This window comes from Amblyomma mixtum, chromosome 2, assembly GCF_055824585.1.
Source record: "Amblyomma mixtum isolate Tamu chromosome 2, ASM5582458v1, whole genome shotgun sequence".
Classification (NCBI taxonomy): domain Eukaryota; kingdom Metazoa; phylum Arthropoda; class Arachnida; order Ixodida; family Ixodidae; genus Amblyomma; species Amblyomma mixtum.
The window spans coordinates 284,016,864-284,035,098 of record NC_143013.1 but is presented as its reverse complement, the minus strand read 5'-3'; the positions used below and the strand labels follow the sequence as shown (position 1 = coordinate 284,035,098).

General features: G+C 49.8%; 2 protein-coding genes across 2 annotated transcripts in view; one reads left to right on the top strand and one right to left on the bottom strand.

Annotated features, from left to right (window-relative positions):
• Positions 1-18,235, top strand: part of LOC149364294 (uncharacterized) — a 102,758-nt gene that overhangs the window by 13,717 nt on the left and 70,806 nt on the right. The gene's annotated exons all lie outside the window — the stretch shown is intronic.
• Positions 1-18,235, bottom strand: part of LOC149364295 (tectonic-like complex member MKS1) — a 75,951-nt gene that overhangs the window by 42,940 nt on the left and 14,776 nt on the right. Inside the window, exon 2 of the mRNA XM_089574247.1 lies at positions 762-809. Coding sequence (XP_089430373.1) covers positions 762-809 — 48 coding nt within the window. The remainder of the gene's footprint in view (positions 1-761; positions 810-18,235) is intronic.

The following is an 18,235-nucleotide window of genomic DNA, read 5'->3' as shown; positions in this document are numbered from 1 at the left end:
AGGACAGGGGAGAGCTTTGTGCACTATTTACAAAATACAAAAGTAATCAAGTTCGCGCCGCTCGCGCGCTAATGTGCCATATCTTGTTTTGATCGCTCCACTCAAGGGTGAAGGAGATGAGCCCTCCTCCCCCACACCTTCGCTTCTTGAAACCTGCGTGAGATGCTGCGCCATTTCCTTTCCTGAAAAACCACTAAGTTACGACTTGAACATTAAAGTAGCATCTCAAAAACAGCATTAACATAATGTATAGTTGAGGCGTTCAATTCCACGCAACATGCGATATCTGCTCATTTTTAACATTAGTATAGCGTTCCAAAGTGTCGTGTAACTTTACTGCAACTTACTCATCAATTCTCTAGCATTATTCTTATGTTCTGTGCTACCTTGATGACGAGTTATCTTTTTTTTTTCTGTATTCTGTATTTCTGTAAGCAACGCCAGTCCACTGCTATGGCTATGCATGAGCCACTGACGAAGAGCGGAAAAAGAGTATACAAATACATCGCAATCGGAATAGAACCAGTAAAAATTGTAACCTAGTTGGCAAAAAAAAAAGGGTGTCACAGCGATTTCATTTTTCGTTATATCTGCTCGTTTACGCAACTGATTCCTCTGCGTATATTGACCAACACTGTCGTTACGGAGAAAATCATTCTTCTGTTTGCGCGCGTGAACTGACCTCGCGGCTGGCTATATTAACTCATCATTTGCAAAGTCATGCATGCAGTGTGAGGGCAGAGACGCCTTGACCCTCTTACCGATGCTCCCGAACACGAGCGCCTTCACCGGCTCCATCGGCCGCACACCTGCACCAGTGCAAATAAGCGCGCGGGATGACGTGTTATGAACAGACCAAGGCAGCGTGTCGTTCCTTTTTCATTTACGCGCAATAAAATACCCCAGGAGTCCGCACGAGAGAAACGCAGTTTCACTGCCAAGAATTCCGCGGCTTTTCATTTGCCAGTGCGCGAAAACACGATTATCCAGAAACGCCCCAAAAACCGCGATCGTCAGCTTCGCGCAGATCCCTTTTTTTTTTCTCATCCTCTTTTTTCTTCGTTTTTAATCTCTGAGTGGTCCCTCACCTTTCACTACCTACATTCTTCTTTCCCTGTTCAGCGCTAGTGCGGATTCATGCGAGGGTGAAGGGGACGACCGCCTCCTTACCTCCGGGCGAAATAGGAAATATCAATAGGAAATCTCAATAGGATTATCAAATAGGAAAAAAAAAAAAACTCCTGTGTACGCATGCGTAAAAAGCGTAATGATCGGCGCGGCTAGTCACATGAAGCGCTGTATGCACATAACCTCGAGAAAGAGTTGTTGCCTGATGAAAAACAAATTAAGGTGACGTAATTGAAAAAAAAATGTTGCGTGCCTTCGTTCTGCCAGGCTGGTATCAGTAGACCCTGCTCGGAGGGTAGGATATGTGTGTACGGTAAGGGTTAATTTTACATATTTGCATGAATGGACAGATGAGAAGCGCGGCCACGCATGTGCATCGTCCGGCTGCAGCGGAATTAAGTGATCAGGAAACCACCTTACAGTGTCCGACCATATGGTCCTCTCAATCTCGTGCCAGAGCCCATCATCAACGATACGAGGCCCCAACATGGCATGAGGAAACAACCCTGCATCTTGACTGCATCGGCAGCCCTTCCGTTGACGCACACGAGGCGAGAGGAAGAATCCGCCGTTTTGGCCTAGAGGTCATCGTTTTCAGATGGCAAGGCCGGTTGGTAGGAATTGTTTCTTGCACTTGCCTCCGTCGGCGCCGGTCAATGGGAGAAAAGAAAGGGGAGGGGATCTATTTGTGGCACGGTCCGCGGCGCCGGCGTCTCTCCTCTCTGTTGTCCATCACCCTTGCCGGAGCGAGTCAGTCGGGCGCGGGAAGACCTTGATCGGAGCCAGCCTGCCGAAAGTAGCGGTCGTTAAAGGGTAGAGGGGGAGGGGTCCTTCCACATGAATGGCATTGAAAATGTACCGCCGTCCTACGCCACGCCAAGAAGCCGGCGCCAAGCTGTCTTGTCTTTGTCGGCCCCACCGCTGGCTTGGAGGTCCAAAGACGCCGGCTCTTGCGAACATGAGACAGACTCCCATGTTTCGTCTTCGGGTGAAGTGAGATTGATAGCTGTATTGCACTTCCTCTCTCAAGGCGGAACGGTTAGTCGTTTTAAGTACATTTCCCATTTTCAAAAGTACATTGGCAGTGTGGGCAGTCGACCTTCGAAGCAGAAAGAATCGACGACTGCGTGCGCATCTGAAGACAGTCCCATGCCTTCAGCGCATGCTCGCGCGATGCACAGCGGTGTCCGGCCGGAAGCCACACACAGGCTCCCCGCCGTGTGTAATACTGCTGTCCTTGACACTGAAACAGTCGCACGACGTTGTTTTATTTCGGTGTTTCGTAATTATTTCACTATACATGCAAGTGCAAGATATTCCGGGTCACCACTTTACGGGCTGGGTGTGCGTGGCTTAGCACTGGCATCGGGATTCCAAACTGCGCCAACAACGCGAATACGACGACGTTCCGGACACGCCCTTCGCATGGGGTGTCGTAACCCTCCTACTTCTATCTCTCTCGAACCGCGCGCGCGCGCCCGCATATCCGCGTGCTCCCCGCTGTTTACACCGTACCGTGAAGGGAATACTTCGCGTGATCCCATCGTTCCTCACCTCCCTTGCACGGCGGCGAGAGCGGGAATATGTGCGTCACGTTGGATGCGCCGCCGCGGGGTGGCGCAAGAGTCGGGCTTCCTCATTTCCCCCAGGTTTCGCCATGCCAGCACAGCCCCCCCCCCCCCCCCCCCCCTTCTAGCTTTCCGTCGTTCGCTCATGCAGTGCACGCTCAACTGTGAGTGTCCCTCTGCGCTCGTTTCATTTCCTTTTTTTTAATCGTACCGTGGATAGCAGTTGACGTACTCGTAGCCCATGTCACGAATTGCATGCGGTATTGGAGCAGTCGAGCGTGGGAGTTATGTAAGTCTCCCGTTCAGGGTAAGATATGCACCGGGACATAGACGCGCACTGGAGTCCGTTATTCATGGTACCGCCTATCGGGGTGGTGATATAACTGTAACCATAGCTAATGATTTCTAACGTGCCTTCGTCGAATACGCTTTAGCCGCGTTTACATGAATGCGACAGAAGTCGACTTATTGAGGGAAAGTGAAAATGCGTCGAGGAAGAGAGTAGAGGACGATTCACGCCTTTCCTAACTCAAAACCTGCTCTTTCCTTCAAAAACTTGAGTAGAGTCGACTTCTGTCGCTTTCATGTAACCGAGGCTTTTGCCAGTTTCCTACTCTGTCGAGGTAAACCACTCTCCCGGCTTCCTCCGCCAGTACTCCAACGTCCTGCTAATTACTCGTTTCCACTTTACGAAATCTAGGCAGGAAATTTGGAGTATAACAGGTGCTGCGCCCCCTATGAGCTACCACCACCGGCACCCCGATAACTGTAGTGCAGTGCAAATTTTCTTTCTCTCTCGCTCTCTTTATAGTCTACTTTTCTTTTTCTTTCACCTTTATATATTAAGGCGAAAGCCTTTAATGCCTCATACTGTCGTTAGCAGACGCGTCGGCAGGAATGTCGACCGACGCGTCGGCAGCCGTGTCGACAGACGCGTCGGCAGATTTGTCCGCCTTTCGGCGTCACTGCTTAAAAAGAAACTGCGGCGAGGGTGGGAATCGAACCAGGGCCTTTGGCAGTTGAAGAGGAGACGCTGCCACTCCGCCACGAAGGCTCAAGGTTCCAGCATGAATAAAGGCGCTTCTAGTGAATGCATAGGTTTCATAAATAAAATAAAAGCAATAAAGTCAAGAAAATAAAAATAAAAATAAGCAAAAACAAAAATAAAATAAGATATGAAAATAAAAATAAAAAGCAATAAAAACAAGAAAAGGAGCAAAGATAAAAAAATATGAAAATAAAAAGTAAATAAAAACGAACAGTGCGCCAGGAAACGCTTTCGCCTTGCAGCACTTTAGAGAGCCAAAGTGTCCCCTGAATTTTTTATTGATTAGTTGACTGATTCATTTAATGAATTGGTTGGATCACTGAAGTTGTTTTTTCTCGCTACTCTCTTGACGGTACCTTCGGCAGTGTTGCACACAATTGGTGGGGCGAACGCGTGTTTTTTCCGGCAACCCTGGCGCGGCGAGTTAATCCGACCCGTGACCGGAATCGAACGTAGTCGCGCAGATATGGCCGGCCACTCCCAACGCAACCGCATGTGCAGGCCGTGCCTTTGCGCCCTTCCGCAGTGGAGATTAACGAGCGATTATTTTACACTGTGCCCGCCCAGGACGGACTCGTGCGACGTGCATGTCACCCGGGGGGTCGCTTTGTGGCCAGACCTGCATACGAGCATGGGCTTTCGGCCTATAGACGCAACTATAGAGGCGAGGCTGTTCCGACGAGCATAGCGCTGTGCAGTGTTGGGAATGTATCCAGTTTTACCAGGCGGCACAAAGTACAGGACGTGGTATTTTTTTTATATATAAGCACCATAATATACAGGGTGTTTCACCTAAGACTTTCTGCAATTTTTAAAAATAAGCTATTTGAATTAGATGCGCGCTTTTTCTGGCATAGCATTGTCAGTGGTGTAGTACATCATAATGCAGCTAAGACGTGCTAACTAGCAGGCTTGTTAACCAATATTTAATAGTTAACTTTTAAACTATCACCGTTGGGTTCCTTAATTACTCAGAGGCATGTAGCACACCGTAAGTAATGTCCATATCCGTTTTTAAAATTTCGAGAACGCGATTATCCTCGGCGCTGTGGCCCAACAAATTTTGGCTATTTCGACGAGTTAGGCTCACTGAAGAGGTTGCTTTGCCTGCAAGCTTCTCAAACCGCATGTATTTTGGCGCGATGTAGGCGAAATTTGTTGGGCCACAGCGCCGAGGATAATCGCGTTCTCGAAATTCTAAAAACGAATATGGACATTACTTACGGTGGGCTACATGCCTCTCAATAATTAAGGAGCCCAACGGTAATAGTTTAAAAGTTAACTATTAAATATTGGTGAACAAGCCTGCTAGTTAGCACGTCTTAGTTGAATTATGATGTACTACACCACTGACAATGCTATGCCAGAAAAAGCGCGCATCTAATTGAAATAGCTTATTTTTAAAAATTGCAGAAAGTCTTAGGTGAAACACCCTGTATACAGACCATTGGTTTCGAAGTAACGATACCCTAGCACCTCATTCAGGTATATCTATCATGTTATTAACTATCGCGTAACGCGTTCGAACTTCCCTGTTAGTCTTGTACGATGAGTGTCGGATAAAGCGAAACACCTATCCAGCTTTGTAGCAGGCGGCGCAAAGTACAGGACTTGGTATTTTTTTTATATAAGCACCATAATATGTACAGACTATTGGTTTTAAAGCAGGGGTACCCTCACCTCATTCAGGTATATCTGTATCATTCGCGTAACGCGTTCGAACTTCTTTGTTAGTGTTAGTATTGTACGATCACTGTCGGATAAAGCGAAACACCCTGTATACACGAAAAAGCAGCGTTGTCTTTTACCAATGCTGGCCTTTTTTCATTTACAATTATTCGCAGCTAGGATTTCACAAATAGCGTCTCTGCATGACGCAGGGCTTGCGTTTCGCGATTCCTCTGACAGCCGCATGATGCGCCTCGATTTCAATCCTTACGCTTGTGACACAATTATTTCCAAGTATTTTGACGCAGAATTCCGAATGACCTCCCTTAAAGCCTACTGATTCACAGCTCGGAGTTGGCTGATAATTTCCTCGTACTTCTCGTCTCTTGCGTTTCCCTGTTTGTCGGGCTAGCCGAACATAATTTTCCTCAATTTTTTTTTTTCTCTTACACTTTTGACACTCGCTTTCGCAAAGGACGTACGTATTTTGAACTGCCGCATTATCGATGCCAACTTTAGATCCTGACGCTTCTCAATTGCTGTGTTTGCATGCTCAACAGACCCAATACAGTTTTGCAACGGCCCATTATTGTTACGAAACGCGGCCAGTGTGCTTTGAAGCCCATCCCGATGGAGCATTTTTCGATTTCTATTCCGCATAAAGGACTTCCTGCGAGTGACATTTCTCCTCATCTGTCAAGCGAGACTAGCGCTGGCAAGTATATTAGACCAGTTAAAAAACAAAAAGGTCGGATATGGCCGGTTGGTTCGATCGTACAGTCGGCCAAATCTTTAGCTGGCGTGCGCGATTGCCGCGTTTTCCATGCTCCTGCAGCTTATGACGGTGCAAACTTGCTACGATATAAAATTTAAGCACAAGCTCACTAAATTCCTGCTTAATGTTGAGCTTTCCCCAAGTTTGTTTCGTCACAAAGCGCAGGAGCGCAGAAAAAGCGGCCATCACGCACGCCAGCTAAAGATTTGGCCGGCTGTACGTTGGTCAGCGGTACTTTGTCCGCTCGTCCGGCGACACGTTGCCGGTTGGGGCAGCAACTCCAAACTTCTTCAGACAAAACTGATTTAATCAAGACGAGACCGAAATACAAGCACTTAAAGAAAAGGCGGTTTAAAGAAAGGCTGTTAAAAAAGGCTGTTTAAAAAAGGGGCTGTAGAAAAGTGGCCGAGACTGGGACTCGGCGCGCTCATCCCGCTCTTTGTTTGCAGCGGTTTTTATCCCCTCGATAATTGGGCGGAGCTTTAATAAACTGGCTCTCGCCCAATTCCAACCAATACTGCTGCAGTGGCACTGCGCATACAAGTAGGCGGAGCCCAGTGCACGCCAGAGCCCGACTCTGGAGGCGCCACTGCTTAGCTAGACAGTCGGGGGTTTAAGGAGTCGTCGACCTTATTGTCCCCCACTCCCACTTCTATGTTTGTCAAGGGATCCTTTCAAGGGGTCGTCGGCCCCTTGGTCCCCGACAAGGCGGTCGCGGTCTTTCCCGCAGCCTTGGACGGCATCCGAAGCGCGCGACCCGCTGTCGCCATTCCTAACCCCTCCCGACTTCAGACGGACACGGTAGGGGGGGAATTAGCCTACGGGCGCCGTATAGGCTTCTGCCTTAACAGACCTGTTTGCGATCCACGTCACCCATGGAATATGATACTTAACACAGTTTTAGTTCTAAAATGTTCAAGCTAGTACTACAGGGGTGAGGAGACGCAAAGCCCGATAAGGCCCCCCCCCCCCCTTTTCCCCTATACAAACACACACTTCTAAGTAAATTCGGCATATGGCGCCCCACAATGGCTCGGTGGACACGCGGTTCGGGTGTCCACCGAGATATGAGAGACAGTTACTGCGCCATTTCCTTTCTTCAAAAACAAATTTTAATTTTTTTCCTGTCCGAGCCATGTGAACCAGTCTGTCCCAGGCCAGTTCTCCGGAGGGTGTTGTGGCTATTCATCGCATGTGTGAAAGGAGCTCTCGAGTGCACATACAATAGCCAGCAGGGTACTCAACTAACCTACAAGCCATTTTCAACGTTCGGGCACTTCCTCCCACGTACCGAGAACTGGCCCCCGAAAGAACATGCAGAGGAGTGGTTCGTCAAGAGTGATCGACTGGGTGCCTCTAAATTATCCGGACGAAACACTTCTCGGAAAGACTTGGACAGCACAAAAATGAGAAGGTAACCGCAGTGCCGAACGAAGGTGAAGTGAAGGCTCGTACACGTACGGATGACGTACTGCATGGTGCACATGCAACTGGCGTAGACTAATGGGAAAATGTGGAAGCCATGTCAAGGCCAAGATGAGGCGTCGAAGATAACCTCTGCGAAATACTAGAGCCATGCGCGCCCCGAAAAGCTGTAAAAATTCAAATCAAAGCCCGCTCGTTCTTTCCTTCCACAAGCAAAAGTCCACGTCATCTGCTCTTGCTCCTCTGACGTCATGAGGATTACTTTCGCTGAAGGCATTCCATTGGTGCATCGTTCTGATTGACGGGAGAAGGTTGGGCGTAGCCGGGGCGTCGCGTCGTCTGCGCAACGCTTTCCGCAGCGCCTTCCGTTTTGACACATGCCTACAAGCCCGCATGAAGGAAAAAAAAAAAACTGGGGAGGGAGAGTCTGGCGACAGCCTTGAACCTAGTCATAAAAAGTAAAAAATAGTAAAACTAAGAAAGACGGTACCCCCCCCCCCCCCCCCGGCCGTGATCGCGTCACGAGATAGCCCTCTACGTGCAAGCTCCCTTCTCAGATTTTTTTTTTTTTTTTACTCCATGCAAGCCCCCCAAAACAAGGTTTTAGTTACTTGTGCGTATGTCGTGTCGTGTGAAAAGGTGGCTCGCTAACTGGGGATGACAAACAGATCTGTATGAAAGGATGCGCTCGCTAACAAGTTTAGGTGGTCGAGCCGATCGCGCCTCTCGATCGTTCAGTGTGCGGAGAAAATGCACCGACGCTGTTTCGTTGTGGGATGCGCACGCAGCGACTGGAGTCCAACCACGAAAAGGCACAGATTGCCAGGAGATTATGAGTTTAGTCGTGTCTGGCTCCAACGCGTCGGCCTTCCTGACACAACGGTAAAGAATGTGGTGTTTTGCGGAAGACACCTCGCACCGGACGACTACGTCCACGACCGAAGCAACTGGTAAGACGAAGGACAAAGAAGAAAAAAAAAAAACACGACGAAACACCGCGAGAAGAAGACCCAAAGAGCAAAATAGAGAGGGCTTTGGGAGACCCGCCGCTCTCTCTCCCCCCCCCCCCCCCCCCCCCTCGAATAGACCGGGTAGCAAAAACCAAAAAGAAAGCAAAAAGAAAAGAATTCTATTCAAGGTGGGGCCATGACGTAGACATGCGACGCACTCCACCAGACACCACGCCTCCCGCTAGCATCGGAGGAGGAAGGGCGATTTTCCCTTGCGGAGCCTACAAATCTCGAGGAGGGAACGGAAAGAGAGGAGCATGGCGAAGATGTCGATTGCGATGGCTATAACTACGCTTTCGACCGGAGGGTAGTCAGCTGGACGCACCAACGCATCGACACACACAGCGAACAGGTAAGGGGCTCTTGCTTGTCCTAACATTGTGCTCGACGATTCCGACCGGAACCGCGGCGTTCGCACCCTCGGACGGCGATCACGAACACGTGATCTACGAACACATCTGCCGGCCTGTGCATTGTCAGCGGTGCACTTAATCCGTGGGGAAGAAGGACGCTGCGTCTTCTTGCTTGACATCGGTGCGTGCGGGGATCACGGGCGCATCTGCGTAGGCATAGAGCTGCACTTAATTATTACCCCGCGGTTCGTAACACAGTTGATGACACAAACTCCGTTTGAGGATAAACGTGCAGCAAACTCGTCCGCCATATTGGCCACGCATTGCGAGGAGGCTTAGAGATCGCCAAGCCTGTTTCACATGCAAGCGAAAACGCTCGCGATTTCTGTCGCCGCGGTGCAAAAAAAAAAAAAAACTATTTCAAGCGGCCACAGCGACGAGGCTCCAACAAGTTAGAAATTTTTCTCCGCGACACACCACCTTATCGCCTTAACGGAATAACGTCCATTCCAAACAGATAATGCCCATCATAGGAGTGTTCCATTCTGTTCCTCTCCGTGGAGAAGCCCGACTGGGAAGCTCTCTGGCCAACTTGTTCAGAGTTTCGGCCCGTCCACGATGCCCCTGATGTCCCACTGTTTGTAAACAGCCCGAAATCGCTGCTTTTACACTCTAGAGTAGAGTGGTTATAAACCATCTGTTTGTTAATGACGGGGCATATCCGCTCTGCTCATTCCGTTCTCCTCCTCCTTCTCGCCTGCCGAAGGGCGGAGAGGGAGAACAGCAGGTTTCCAACAATAAGCGGAAAAGCGAGTTACGCCCCTGTGACGCTCAAAGCGGCTGGGTTTTGATTCACGTAGTTCTATGCATAGTGGCTGGTAGGAACAGCACTTTCTAAGCCGCGCCAGTGTGCCGAGCAGCTAGATATGCCGTAAGCTGAAACCTAATTTTTTTCCCGCAAAGTGCAGGGCCTCCGAGTTCCTGTGTACAAAGCGGGCTTGCTTTTTCTCCTTTTTTTTAATTTTTGCTTTTTTTTCGCGGTAGTGCAGCACCCCCCCCCCCCCCCCCTTCCTCCCGGCCCGCTGTGATTTGTGTACAGCCCCTCCCAAAAAAAAGTTCTGGCTAGCGACTGCACCACTGTAGGCGTTTCCAGAGTACAAAACACCTGCATGCTCTTTGCACTGTTCGGAATAGACGCTGTCGTGGCGCGCAGGCTAACTCGAATCGGGGCTCCGTTTGGTTGCGTGCTGTCTTCGGGCTGAGGAAAGACTGAAGCTTCGAATTTTGGGAAGCCGAAAAACAAGCGGGTTTAATGGCAATTTTAAGTAACTTAGTTGCATACTGAAGATTAGAAGGGCAAATAATTAAAATTTAAGAGCACTGTAGCACGCGGAGTCGCTCGCTGCAGAGTCAATCCGTGGGAACGGGAGACGAGAAATTGCAAGTCCGCTGCGAATTCCTGCAGTGCAGCTACAGGGGTGCAAGCGGCCCCGTATCGCCGAAAACACATGCGACGCCGCGGGCCTCAACTGCGGCGACGAGCTGTCCACGGTGTGGTCGGCTCTTGACGGAAACGAGTTAATCCCTTCGTCCCTTCATTTCCCCGAACGGACGCCCTTGGTTCCGTCGGTCGCTGACCCCGGGCGTCCTTCGCCGGGAATGCGCATCCCCAACCAGCGGAGTGTGAGAAAATACCGCAGCAGGCACTTTCTGAGCGCGCGGCGTCCTTCTTTGGGGGTCGTCGTCTGGTCAAACGCGGGTCGCTAGCTGAGTCATGGCAACGCACAAAGCTGGCGCCGATGCACATCCCCCGTGCTTGCACCAGGTGCGCGCAACAGCTGCATAGATTCAGTGCCGGTTCACGGCACCAACACTGCAAAAGTGCCGCTGGTGCCGGCGCGGTGCAGACCCAGTTCCGTGGTGCACGTGCACAGCTTTCTGGCACCTCCTTGCTAGCTGGTTACGTGCATCAGACTGACACCGCGACTGCACCTAGCTCAGTCGAGTGTGGCGGTGCAGGAGACGCTGTGAATCGAGGACTTGAGTGCAGCGCGCCTAACCTAACCTAACCTAACCTAACCTAACACCTAGCTGGTCCAGGTGGTGCAGTGAACTGCGGCTGAATCGAATTCAACTCGCAGTTCAGCGACCAATATGTCGACTGCCATGGATCGCTTGTTGGAGAGGTCTATAACCAGTGTACTTAATTGCCAAAATAACGTTGTTATTTACGCCGCAGCTTCGCGTGATCACTTTTCGCGTACATCTTGTGGAAAAGTACCAAGGCCGGATTAAGAATGCTGAAAATAATACCCACCAAGCGTACGCTGTGCTAAGTCTGAGCAAAAAGAAAAAAAAAATGCTTGTCTTGCCTCCTTTCCGGTAAACCTCAGTTATTCATAAATCCCCTTATTCCCGCTAAACGTGTGAAGCTCAGTGCATATTCGTCCGGCATTTGTCTTTTGATTAGTCATCTCCGATCATGGTTAGTTCCACGCCTTTTCAAGTTCGATGCAGAAGAAAAATGAATTTCGAGTCTGATACTGATGTGTAACGTTCTCTTTCTCGTTGCTCGCAGAGTCGCCTGAAAATAGCGCGCGCACAAACACACACTGCCCATATTGCGAACAATATGTAACTCCTCGCTGCTTGTGTCCTTATTTTTGTCTGTATACTGCAGTTCAGCGCACCTGGTGAAATAGATTGTAGATTGGTATGTGTATTGTGTGTGTGTGTGTGTGTGTGTGTGTGTGTGTGTGTGTGTGTGTGTGTGTGTGTGTGTGAGAGAGAGAGCGAGCCAATGCTCACTTGCTGCTTGGCCTGCGTGACAGTGTAATTTTGTTTCCTTCCTCTCAGCAAATGGGTCGAGGACCGTAAGGACGAACGACAAACACAGCTGCGCGGTTAACAGCCGAGCACGAAGAGGGCGATGACCAACCGCTCACTGACGTGTACAGGGGGGAAACCGCAGAGCGGGACAGGAAGCGCGGTCCTCTCCCAGCCTACGTCATCAGCCTCTGTCGGGCAAAACGTGCGACTTCTGGCAGCGTGGTGCCGCTTGAACGGCGCCTACCGAGATGGCTGCAGTGGGGAGACGAAAGGTTGCGACGCCTACCTAGCCGTCTCTAATCGGGAGAAGAAAGGAGGTGGGGGAACGCTGGACGCACGCAGAACCGGTTGAGAAGCGAAAGTGGACGATTTTGCCAGAGAGGCCACGCCCCATTCACGTCACGTTGTTTACACAAGGGAAAGGACCTTTCCGTGCCGGTTTCCTTCCCGAACCTCGGTCAGCCCCAGTATGGGAAAACCCGAAGCCTTGCCATTTTTTCCCGCCTCGATTGTAAGCAGTTTTCGAGGCAAAAATTTATTCGTGCATGCTCTGAGCACTGTTTTGACCGGTTTCTGGAGCAAAATAAAAAATCACAGCCTCCGGTGGAATGTATGGCGCTACACCTTAGAGCAGGATGCACAGACGTGCCGATTGTACCGCTATCGCATCGGCGAATTGCTCCTTTGTGGTGCGCTGTGTAGATGGCGCTGCAGCTAAGACTCCTCTATCGTGTACCCACCCAATACAAAGGGTACAGCCACGTATCACTATCATCTACAAGTTATAAGAACGATAAAAAGAAAACCGTTTGAGATGTGAAACGGGCACACGTTTTGAATCCGTTTCGCATGTAAGTACCTTGCATGTGAGAGCCCAGAGGAAATCTGGGATGTAGGGTACGCGTTCAGCTTGCCGTTTCAGCGCATTAGATATTTATTCGCTCCCCTGACCTTCCGACTGGCTCGTTGGTTATTCGTCATGAACGCTTGCTTTTGTCGCTTACATTATTTTGTCCTTCATGCGTATTTATGAGCGCCGGGAATGCTTTGAGTTCATATCTTACGACACACATTGTGCACAGAGTGCCGTGCGCAGTACATTTATCTGCCAAGACGCTGGACACCGGTCAGAGCTTCTGTGGTCGCAGTGCCAACGAGCTTTTCATTCCTTCAGTTTCATTCGACCTCGCGCGCTCGTACCGAAGGAAGATTTGTCTGATGCGAAGCACTGCGTAGTACAGTATACTCTTGCGCTCAGTGTTACAAGACGTTTTTCGAACTATCTGGCCCAGTGTAATGTGCTCCAGCAGACCAGCTTTAATTTGTCGTCAGCGTAAAGTGACACTGAAGACAGGTTGAAGTCGGCCTCTATCGATAGGATACCTCGTTCTAATCACACAAGATTTTCACTCTAACCGACAACAGAGTTTTTATAAGCTAGAAAAGGTCACAAAACGAAATGTAGGTGTCGCCATCATCGGCCGATTTCAGAAGTAAACTGCGTGCGTCGACGTTGTTATTGGGGCGCTGATCTCAGAGGCTGTGCAGCATTGTATGGGTTACACTGCCATTCACTTCCAAACAGTGTTCACGGAGTCCTTTTCGGCGAGGACGTCATGAGTTTGAATGGAGGGGCGTAATAAGTTTGAAATCCAATTTTCACGTCAACAATTGGGTCTTTTGCTGCCGTACTAACGCCGTTGTGGTCAGCAGGCCACAAAATCGACATTTATTGAGAACAATAGTTGATTGTCATTGTTCCTTTAAGCCCCACATATGCAGCACACCAGTTATCACCAGGTCACTATATCACATCAGGTCGTCTGCTGTAGCCTTGGCCCGATAGACCGCCGCTTATCTTTTACGCCGGTGTTGCAGTTCTCAGTTGATGCCACATGGGGGCACTAAGAGAGAGAGGAAGCGCAAGCCACACAGAGAAACGGAAGAAAAGCTGATTATTACCACATGCAAACTCGTCCTCACGAAAAGCGAGTCAGCGATAACCATCCACCGTCGGCGTTTTACAACCCCCCCCCCCCCCCCCCCCCCCTCGGGAATCAATCGGTCAGCCGCAGTGTTAATGTGCTCTTCGCCGTAGCATCTGTAAACACCGAGGCCGTGCATACACCGCGTGACAGAAAAAAAAAGCAACATTCAAGAAAACAAATGAGCAAACAGGCAAATAAACAGACGAACGACCGAAGGGAAAGACGGCCGGCCGGCAGACCGTAATCGAACAAACCGTAAGCAACGAAAGGTCATTCACCCCGTGCGAGGCGGGTGCCTCGAAAATGTTGGAATGCTTCGCAGTGTCTTTTCTTCTTACCGAAGCTCCGCTTATACCGAAACTTCCCGCTGCTGCTATAGGTTGGTGCGAAAACGGAGCAACAGTATCACAACCTCTCTTTGCTACTCATTAATTTCAAGACTGCCGGGAGAGTTCATTCCCAGGGGAGGTGCGTAGCAGAAATTGTCGACGTAGAACAACGGCAGGTGATTCGCTCGCGTTACAAGCAACTCCGAGCGACGAAGCGCCGCAAAGAAAAGAAAAAAGTAATAATATAGAACGGGAAAATAGAAAACACTAACGTCCTCCAAATTCCATTTCGCCATTACAGGAGACAGCGAATGACGTACGTGTACTATACAGTTCGAACTTTTGCCTCGACGAACGTTTTCCCGTCGGTATATAAAATCGGTGGGTCATGCGGCAGAGTCGCGGTATCCAGTACAATGCCCCGCGACATTTGACGAATAGCGCATCTGCCCGTTTCGTTTTTTTTTTTTTATTTTCGGCACCTTTTTCATTGCTTGTTTCATTTCAGTTTCTCCGCGTACTTTCGCTCATCGCTTTGCTCGCCGTACAAAATAACGCGCCACGCGCGATGTCTCATTTAACGTTTGTTAATTTCTTTTTATCTCGCTCTGCTACACTTTAGCATTTTTTTTTTTCGGCGGCATATACTTTGTTTTAGTTTCTTCTTTTCCTCCTATACGCGTCAGCTGGTCGCCATTTGTATCGCGCTCGCTTTCCGGTCGTACAGAACAATACGTCGACCTGCGTCAGTTCTTTTATATATATATTTTTTCGGTTTTGTTCCAAGACGGATTCGCATGTGCGATGTACTGCACATGCGTCCCCAGATACATAACGCTGACAGTATACATTTGTAGAGAGCTGCACGCGGGAAAAGAGTTTAAAAAGCTCACGAAAGATAAAACGAAAAAAAAAGCAAAATATACAAAACAACGCGTGGCAAGTAAAAAAATATTCAGGCTAAAACGAGCAGGCTGCAGAATTTGAAGCAAGAGCGGCGGGGATATGGTCTAAGGAGCAGTCAAGTTCTCTAGGAGCACGATATTCCGTACTTCGACCGCATGTGTTCGTGCGCGCATTCGCACCTGTTAAATGTCGTTCGAGCCGCCGCGGCGGCTCAGTGGTTATGGTGCTCGGCTGCTGACCCGAAAGACGCGGGTTCGATCCCGGCCGCGGCGGTTGAATTTCTTCGGAGGAGAAATTCTAGAGGCCCGTGTACTGTGCGATGTCAGTGCACGTTGAAGAAACCCCAGGTGGTCGAAATTTCCGGAGCCCTCCACTACGGCGTCTCTCATAGCCTGAGTCGCTTTGGGACGTTAAACTCCATAAAACCAAACCAAACCAAACCAAATGTCGTTCGTGCGCACGTAAGATGGCGACCTTTCGCTTGACCTTATATTATACATTATCTACGAGCCCGCGAGCTTCAACTGTGTTCGCCTCGCCACCTGATGGATGACCGGATTCTGTCTCTATTGATCCATATGCGGTTCACGTCTCTCCATCTATCTCGCTCTGTGCGTTTTCTTTTTTCTATACGGTTACTTTTTTAGGGGTCGTCGGTTTTCGTCGCGCGCGGATATTAAAACGACCGCTTCGCCGCGATTCGCACGCACGGCCCCCGGCGGTGTTTCGTCAAAGCGCACTGTCTTTGTAAATCTGCGCGCCGCAGGTCAGCGACCCCCTCCTTATCCGCTTCCACCTCGCGCAGAATGAGCCTTGCCGCAACATCGAAGTGGAGGTGTTCGTATATCTTTGTGTGTACGGCATACGGCCGACTTTTAAACGGTCGGAAACACGCGGACGGAGCGGATCTCTTTCTATATAGAGAAACAAAGAACAAAGGAACAAAGGCAGAACAAAAAAAGAACTCGCAAAAATTTCCGATGGGAATAACTGCAGCCTGCCTGTGTGTCGTGAAATGAGCCAGAAGAAAAGGTGTGTCTGCTGTTTTTTTTTTTTTCTTCGCGAACACACACACACGCGGACGCACGCAAGCAGCGGAGAGGGAGAAGCAGTCAAGTGCACGCGTTGCAAAAACGGAAAGAGGAGGAGAACGGGGATGGGGGAGGGGAAAGAGAGAGGAGGAGACGCGGAGAGAGGGGGGGGGGGGGAGAAAGAGGTCGCCCGCGGTTCGTTGACACCGTTGGTAGCGGCACTTCCGAGAAGCGTCGGGTTGTGGATGAATCGCCGTGTTGTCTTGCGCTATTCTTTCGCCGTCATTGACCTTTTTTTTTTATTCGTTTGTTTATTCGCTTTTCTTCGGCGCTCCGCAGGTGCGGCTGAGGAGGTCGAAAGTTGCATTGTGTTCCCTCTCTGTGTACGTATAGCGGACGAGGATCGAAGAAAGGGCTCGGCAGCGCACAACGGAAGTTTGTTTTTTTTTTCTTATTATTTTTTTACTTATTCTTGTGAATACGTGCCTGCGAGTTAGCCAGATAGCTAACTGTACTGCGCTATAGAATTCAGGGAAATCGAATCTTAGTTCGACGTACACGATACAGAAAAAAAATTACCGACGATTACGTTACTTCCTAATGCGAAATTTGAGCGCAGCAAATAAGCTGTTTCACCTTTTCGATAGTGAGTCAACCCCAGCTGCGGAGTTGGTTTCAGGGACAACGCCGCCGATGCCGACACAAACAATATGATACCCTCGCTTCCGCAGCGCTAAGAACCAGGTCTAGCCGTGGGAAGGTGGTCACGTATTCGTCGACGTGCCGGGGCCTACGTGAAATAACCGGCGCGTCGGCAACTGAAGAGCACCCTATCCGCCACACAAGAACAGGGGGGGGGGGGGACCCATTCCTCCTCTTTCTGCATGGCGGCGACGGTGTTCTATGCAGTCACGTTATCTTGACTCTCTAGCGGCGTCAGCGGCATCCAGCAGTATCAGTCGGTCGCTGCTAGCGCTGGGGGGATGAAAGGGGGGCGGAGCTGGTTACGAGGCCGACGACAACGCCGACGACGACGCGAAACCCAGGAACGGACGCCAAAGAGCTGCGCTCTAAAAGAGAGAACGGGGTATTTGTCTTGCGTTATAGACAGATGAATGCGGAGTGTGGCCGTGGACCGTTCCTCCTTCGCGAGGGCACAATTATCCCTCTATCGGTGCTGTAGATGAGTGCCAGCGGTTCTAGTTCGAGCTATGTAGTCCGCGTGTACGACGTTCTGTTAAAATTCTTTAGCAGAACGTTGCTGTACTACTGTAGAGCACAAAAGTTCGTGGGACGCCGGTTTTTGGAAAAAAGTTTACTGTAGCTCCACCTTGCTACCCAGTCGTCTGATGTTGTGCGAAGGTAACAAAGGCCCAAAGCTCCTTCCTCTAACAATATCAGGCGACTGGATAGTGACGTGGAGCTACAATAAGGTGTTTTTTTTTTTTTTTGCAAGAACTCGCCTCCTGCAAACTGTTGTCCCCGATAGCACGCGTGTGCGCCGATACCGCCAGCAGCGAATGCTCGGAAGGACCCTCATCTATGCACAGACCTGCCTACAGTTCTGTGCACTGTAGTGTGTGACTAATGGGCAGTATTAAGGCGAAAGTCTTTAAGCGCTCATACCCGCGGCCTTGACTCTGTCCGTCCGTCCGTTACACCTGAAGTGAAAGTCGTAACTAGTCATTACTAGGCACAAGTCATGATCAGTCATGGCTAACCAAACCAAGCCGCCTCGTGTGTGCCAACGGCCGTGCAGCCAAAGTTGCGTGGGAAGGCTTTCGCCTCGGCAACTTTAGATCGCCAAAGTGCCCCCTGAATTTTTGGTCAGATCTAGCTGCTACGTTTTCTGAAAGCAAACGTAGCAGGGGACGGCAGAAAGTTAGGTGGGCGGATGAGATTAAGAAGTTTGCGAGGATACAGTGGCGGCAACTGAGAAAGGACAGGGTTAATTGGAGAGACATGGGAGAAGCCTTTGCCCTGCAGTGGGTGTAGTCAGGCTGATAATGATGGTTATGATGAGCTGCTACGTTTTCCAGGTTGTTTAGAGCCTTGCGTGGTTTAATCTGGCAGACACAGCGCGTGCGAGTATTTCTTCCGTCATGCGAATTTAATTTTATCACTGCACGTGTTGTTTCTCTTTATATGGATAGCAAATGAGCAAAGCAAATGAGCCG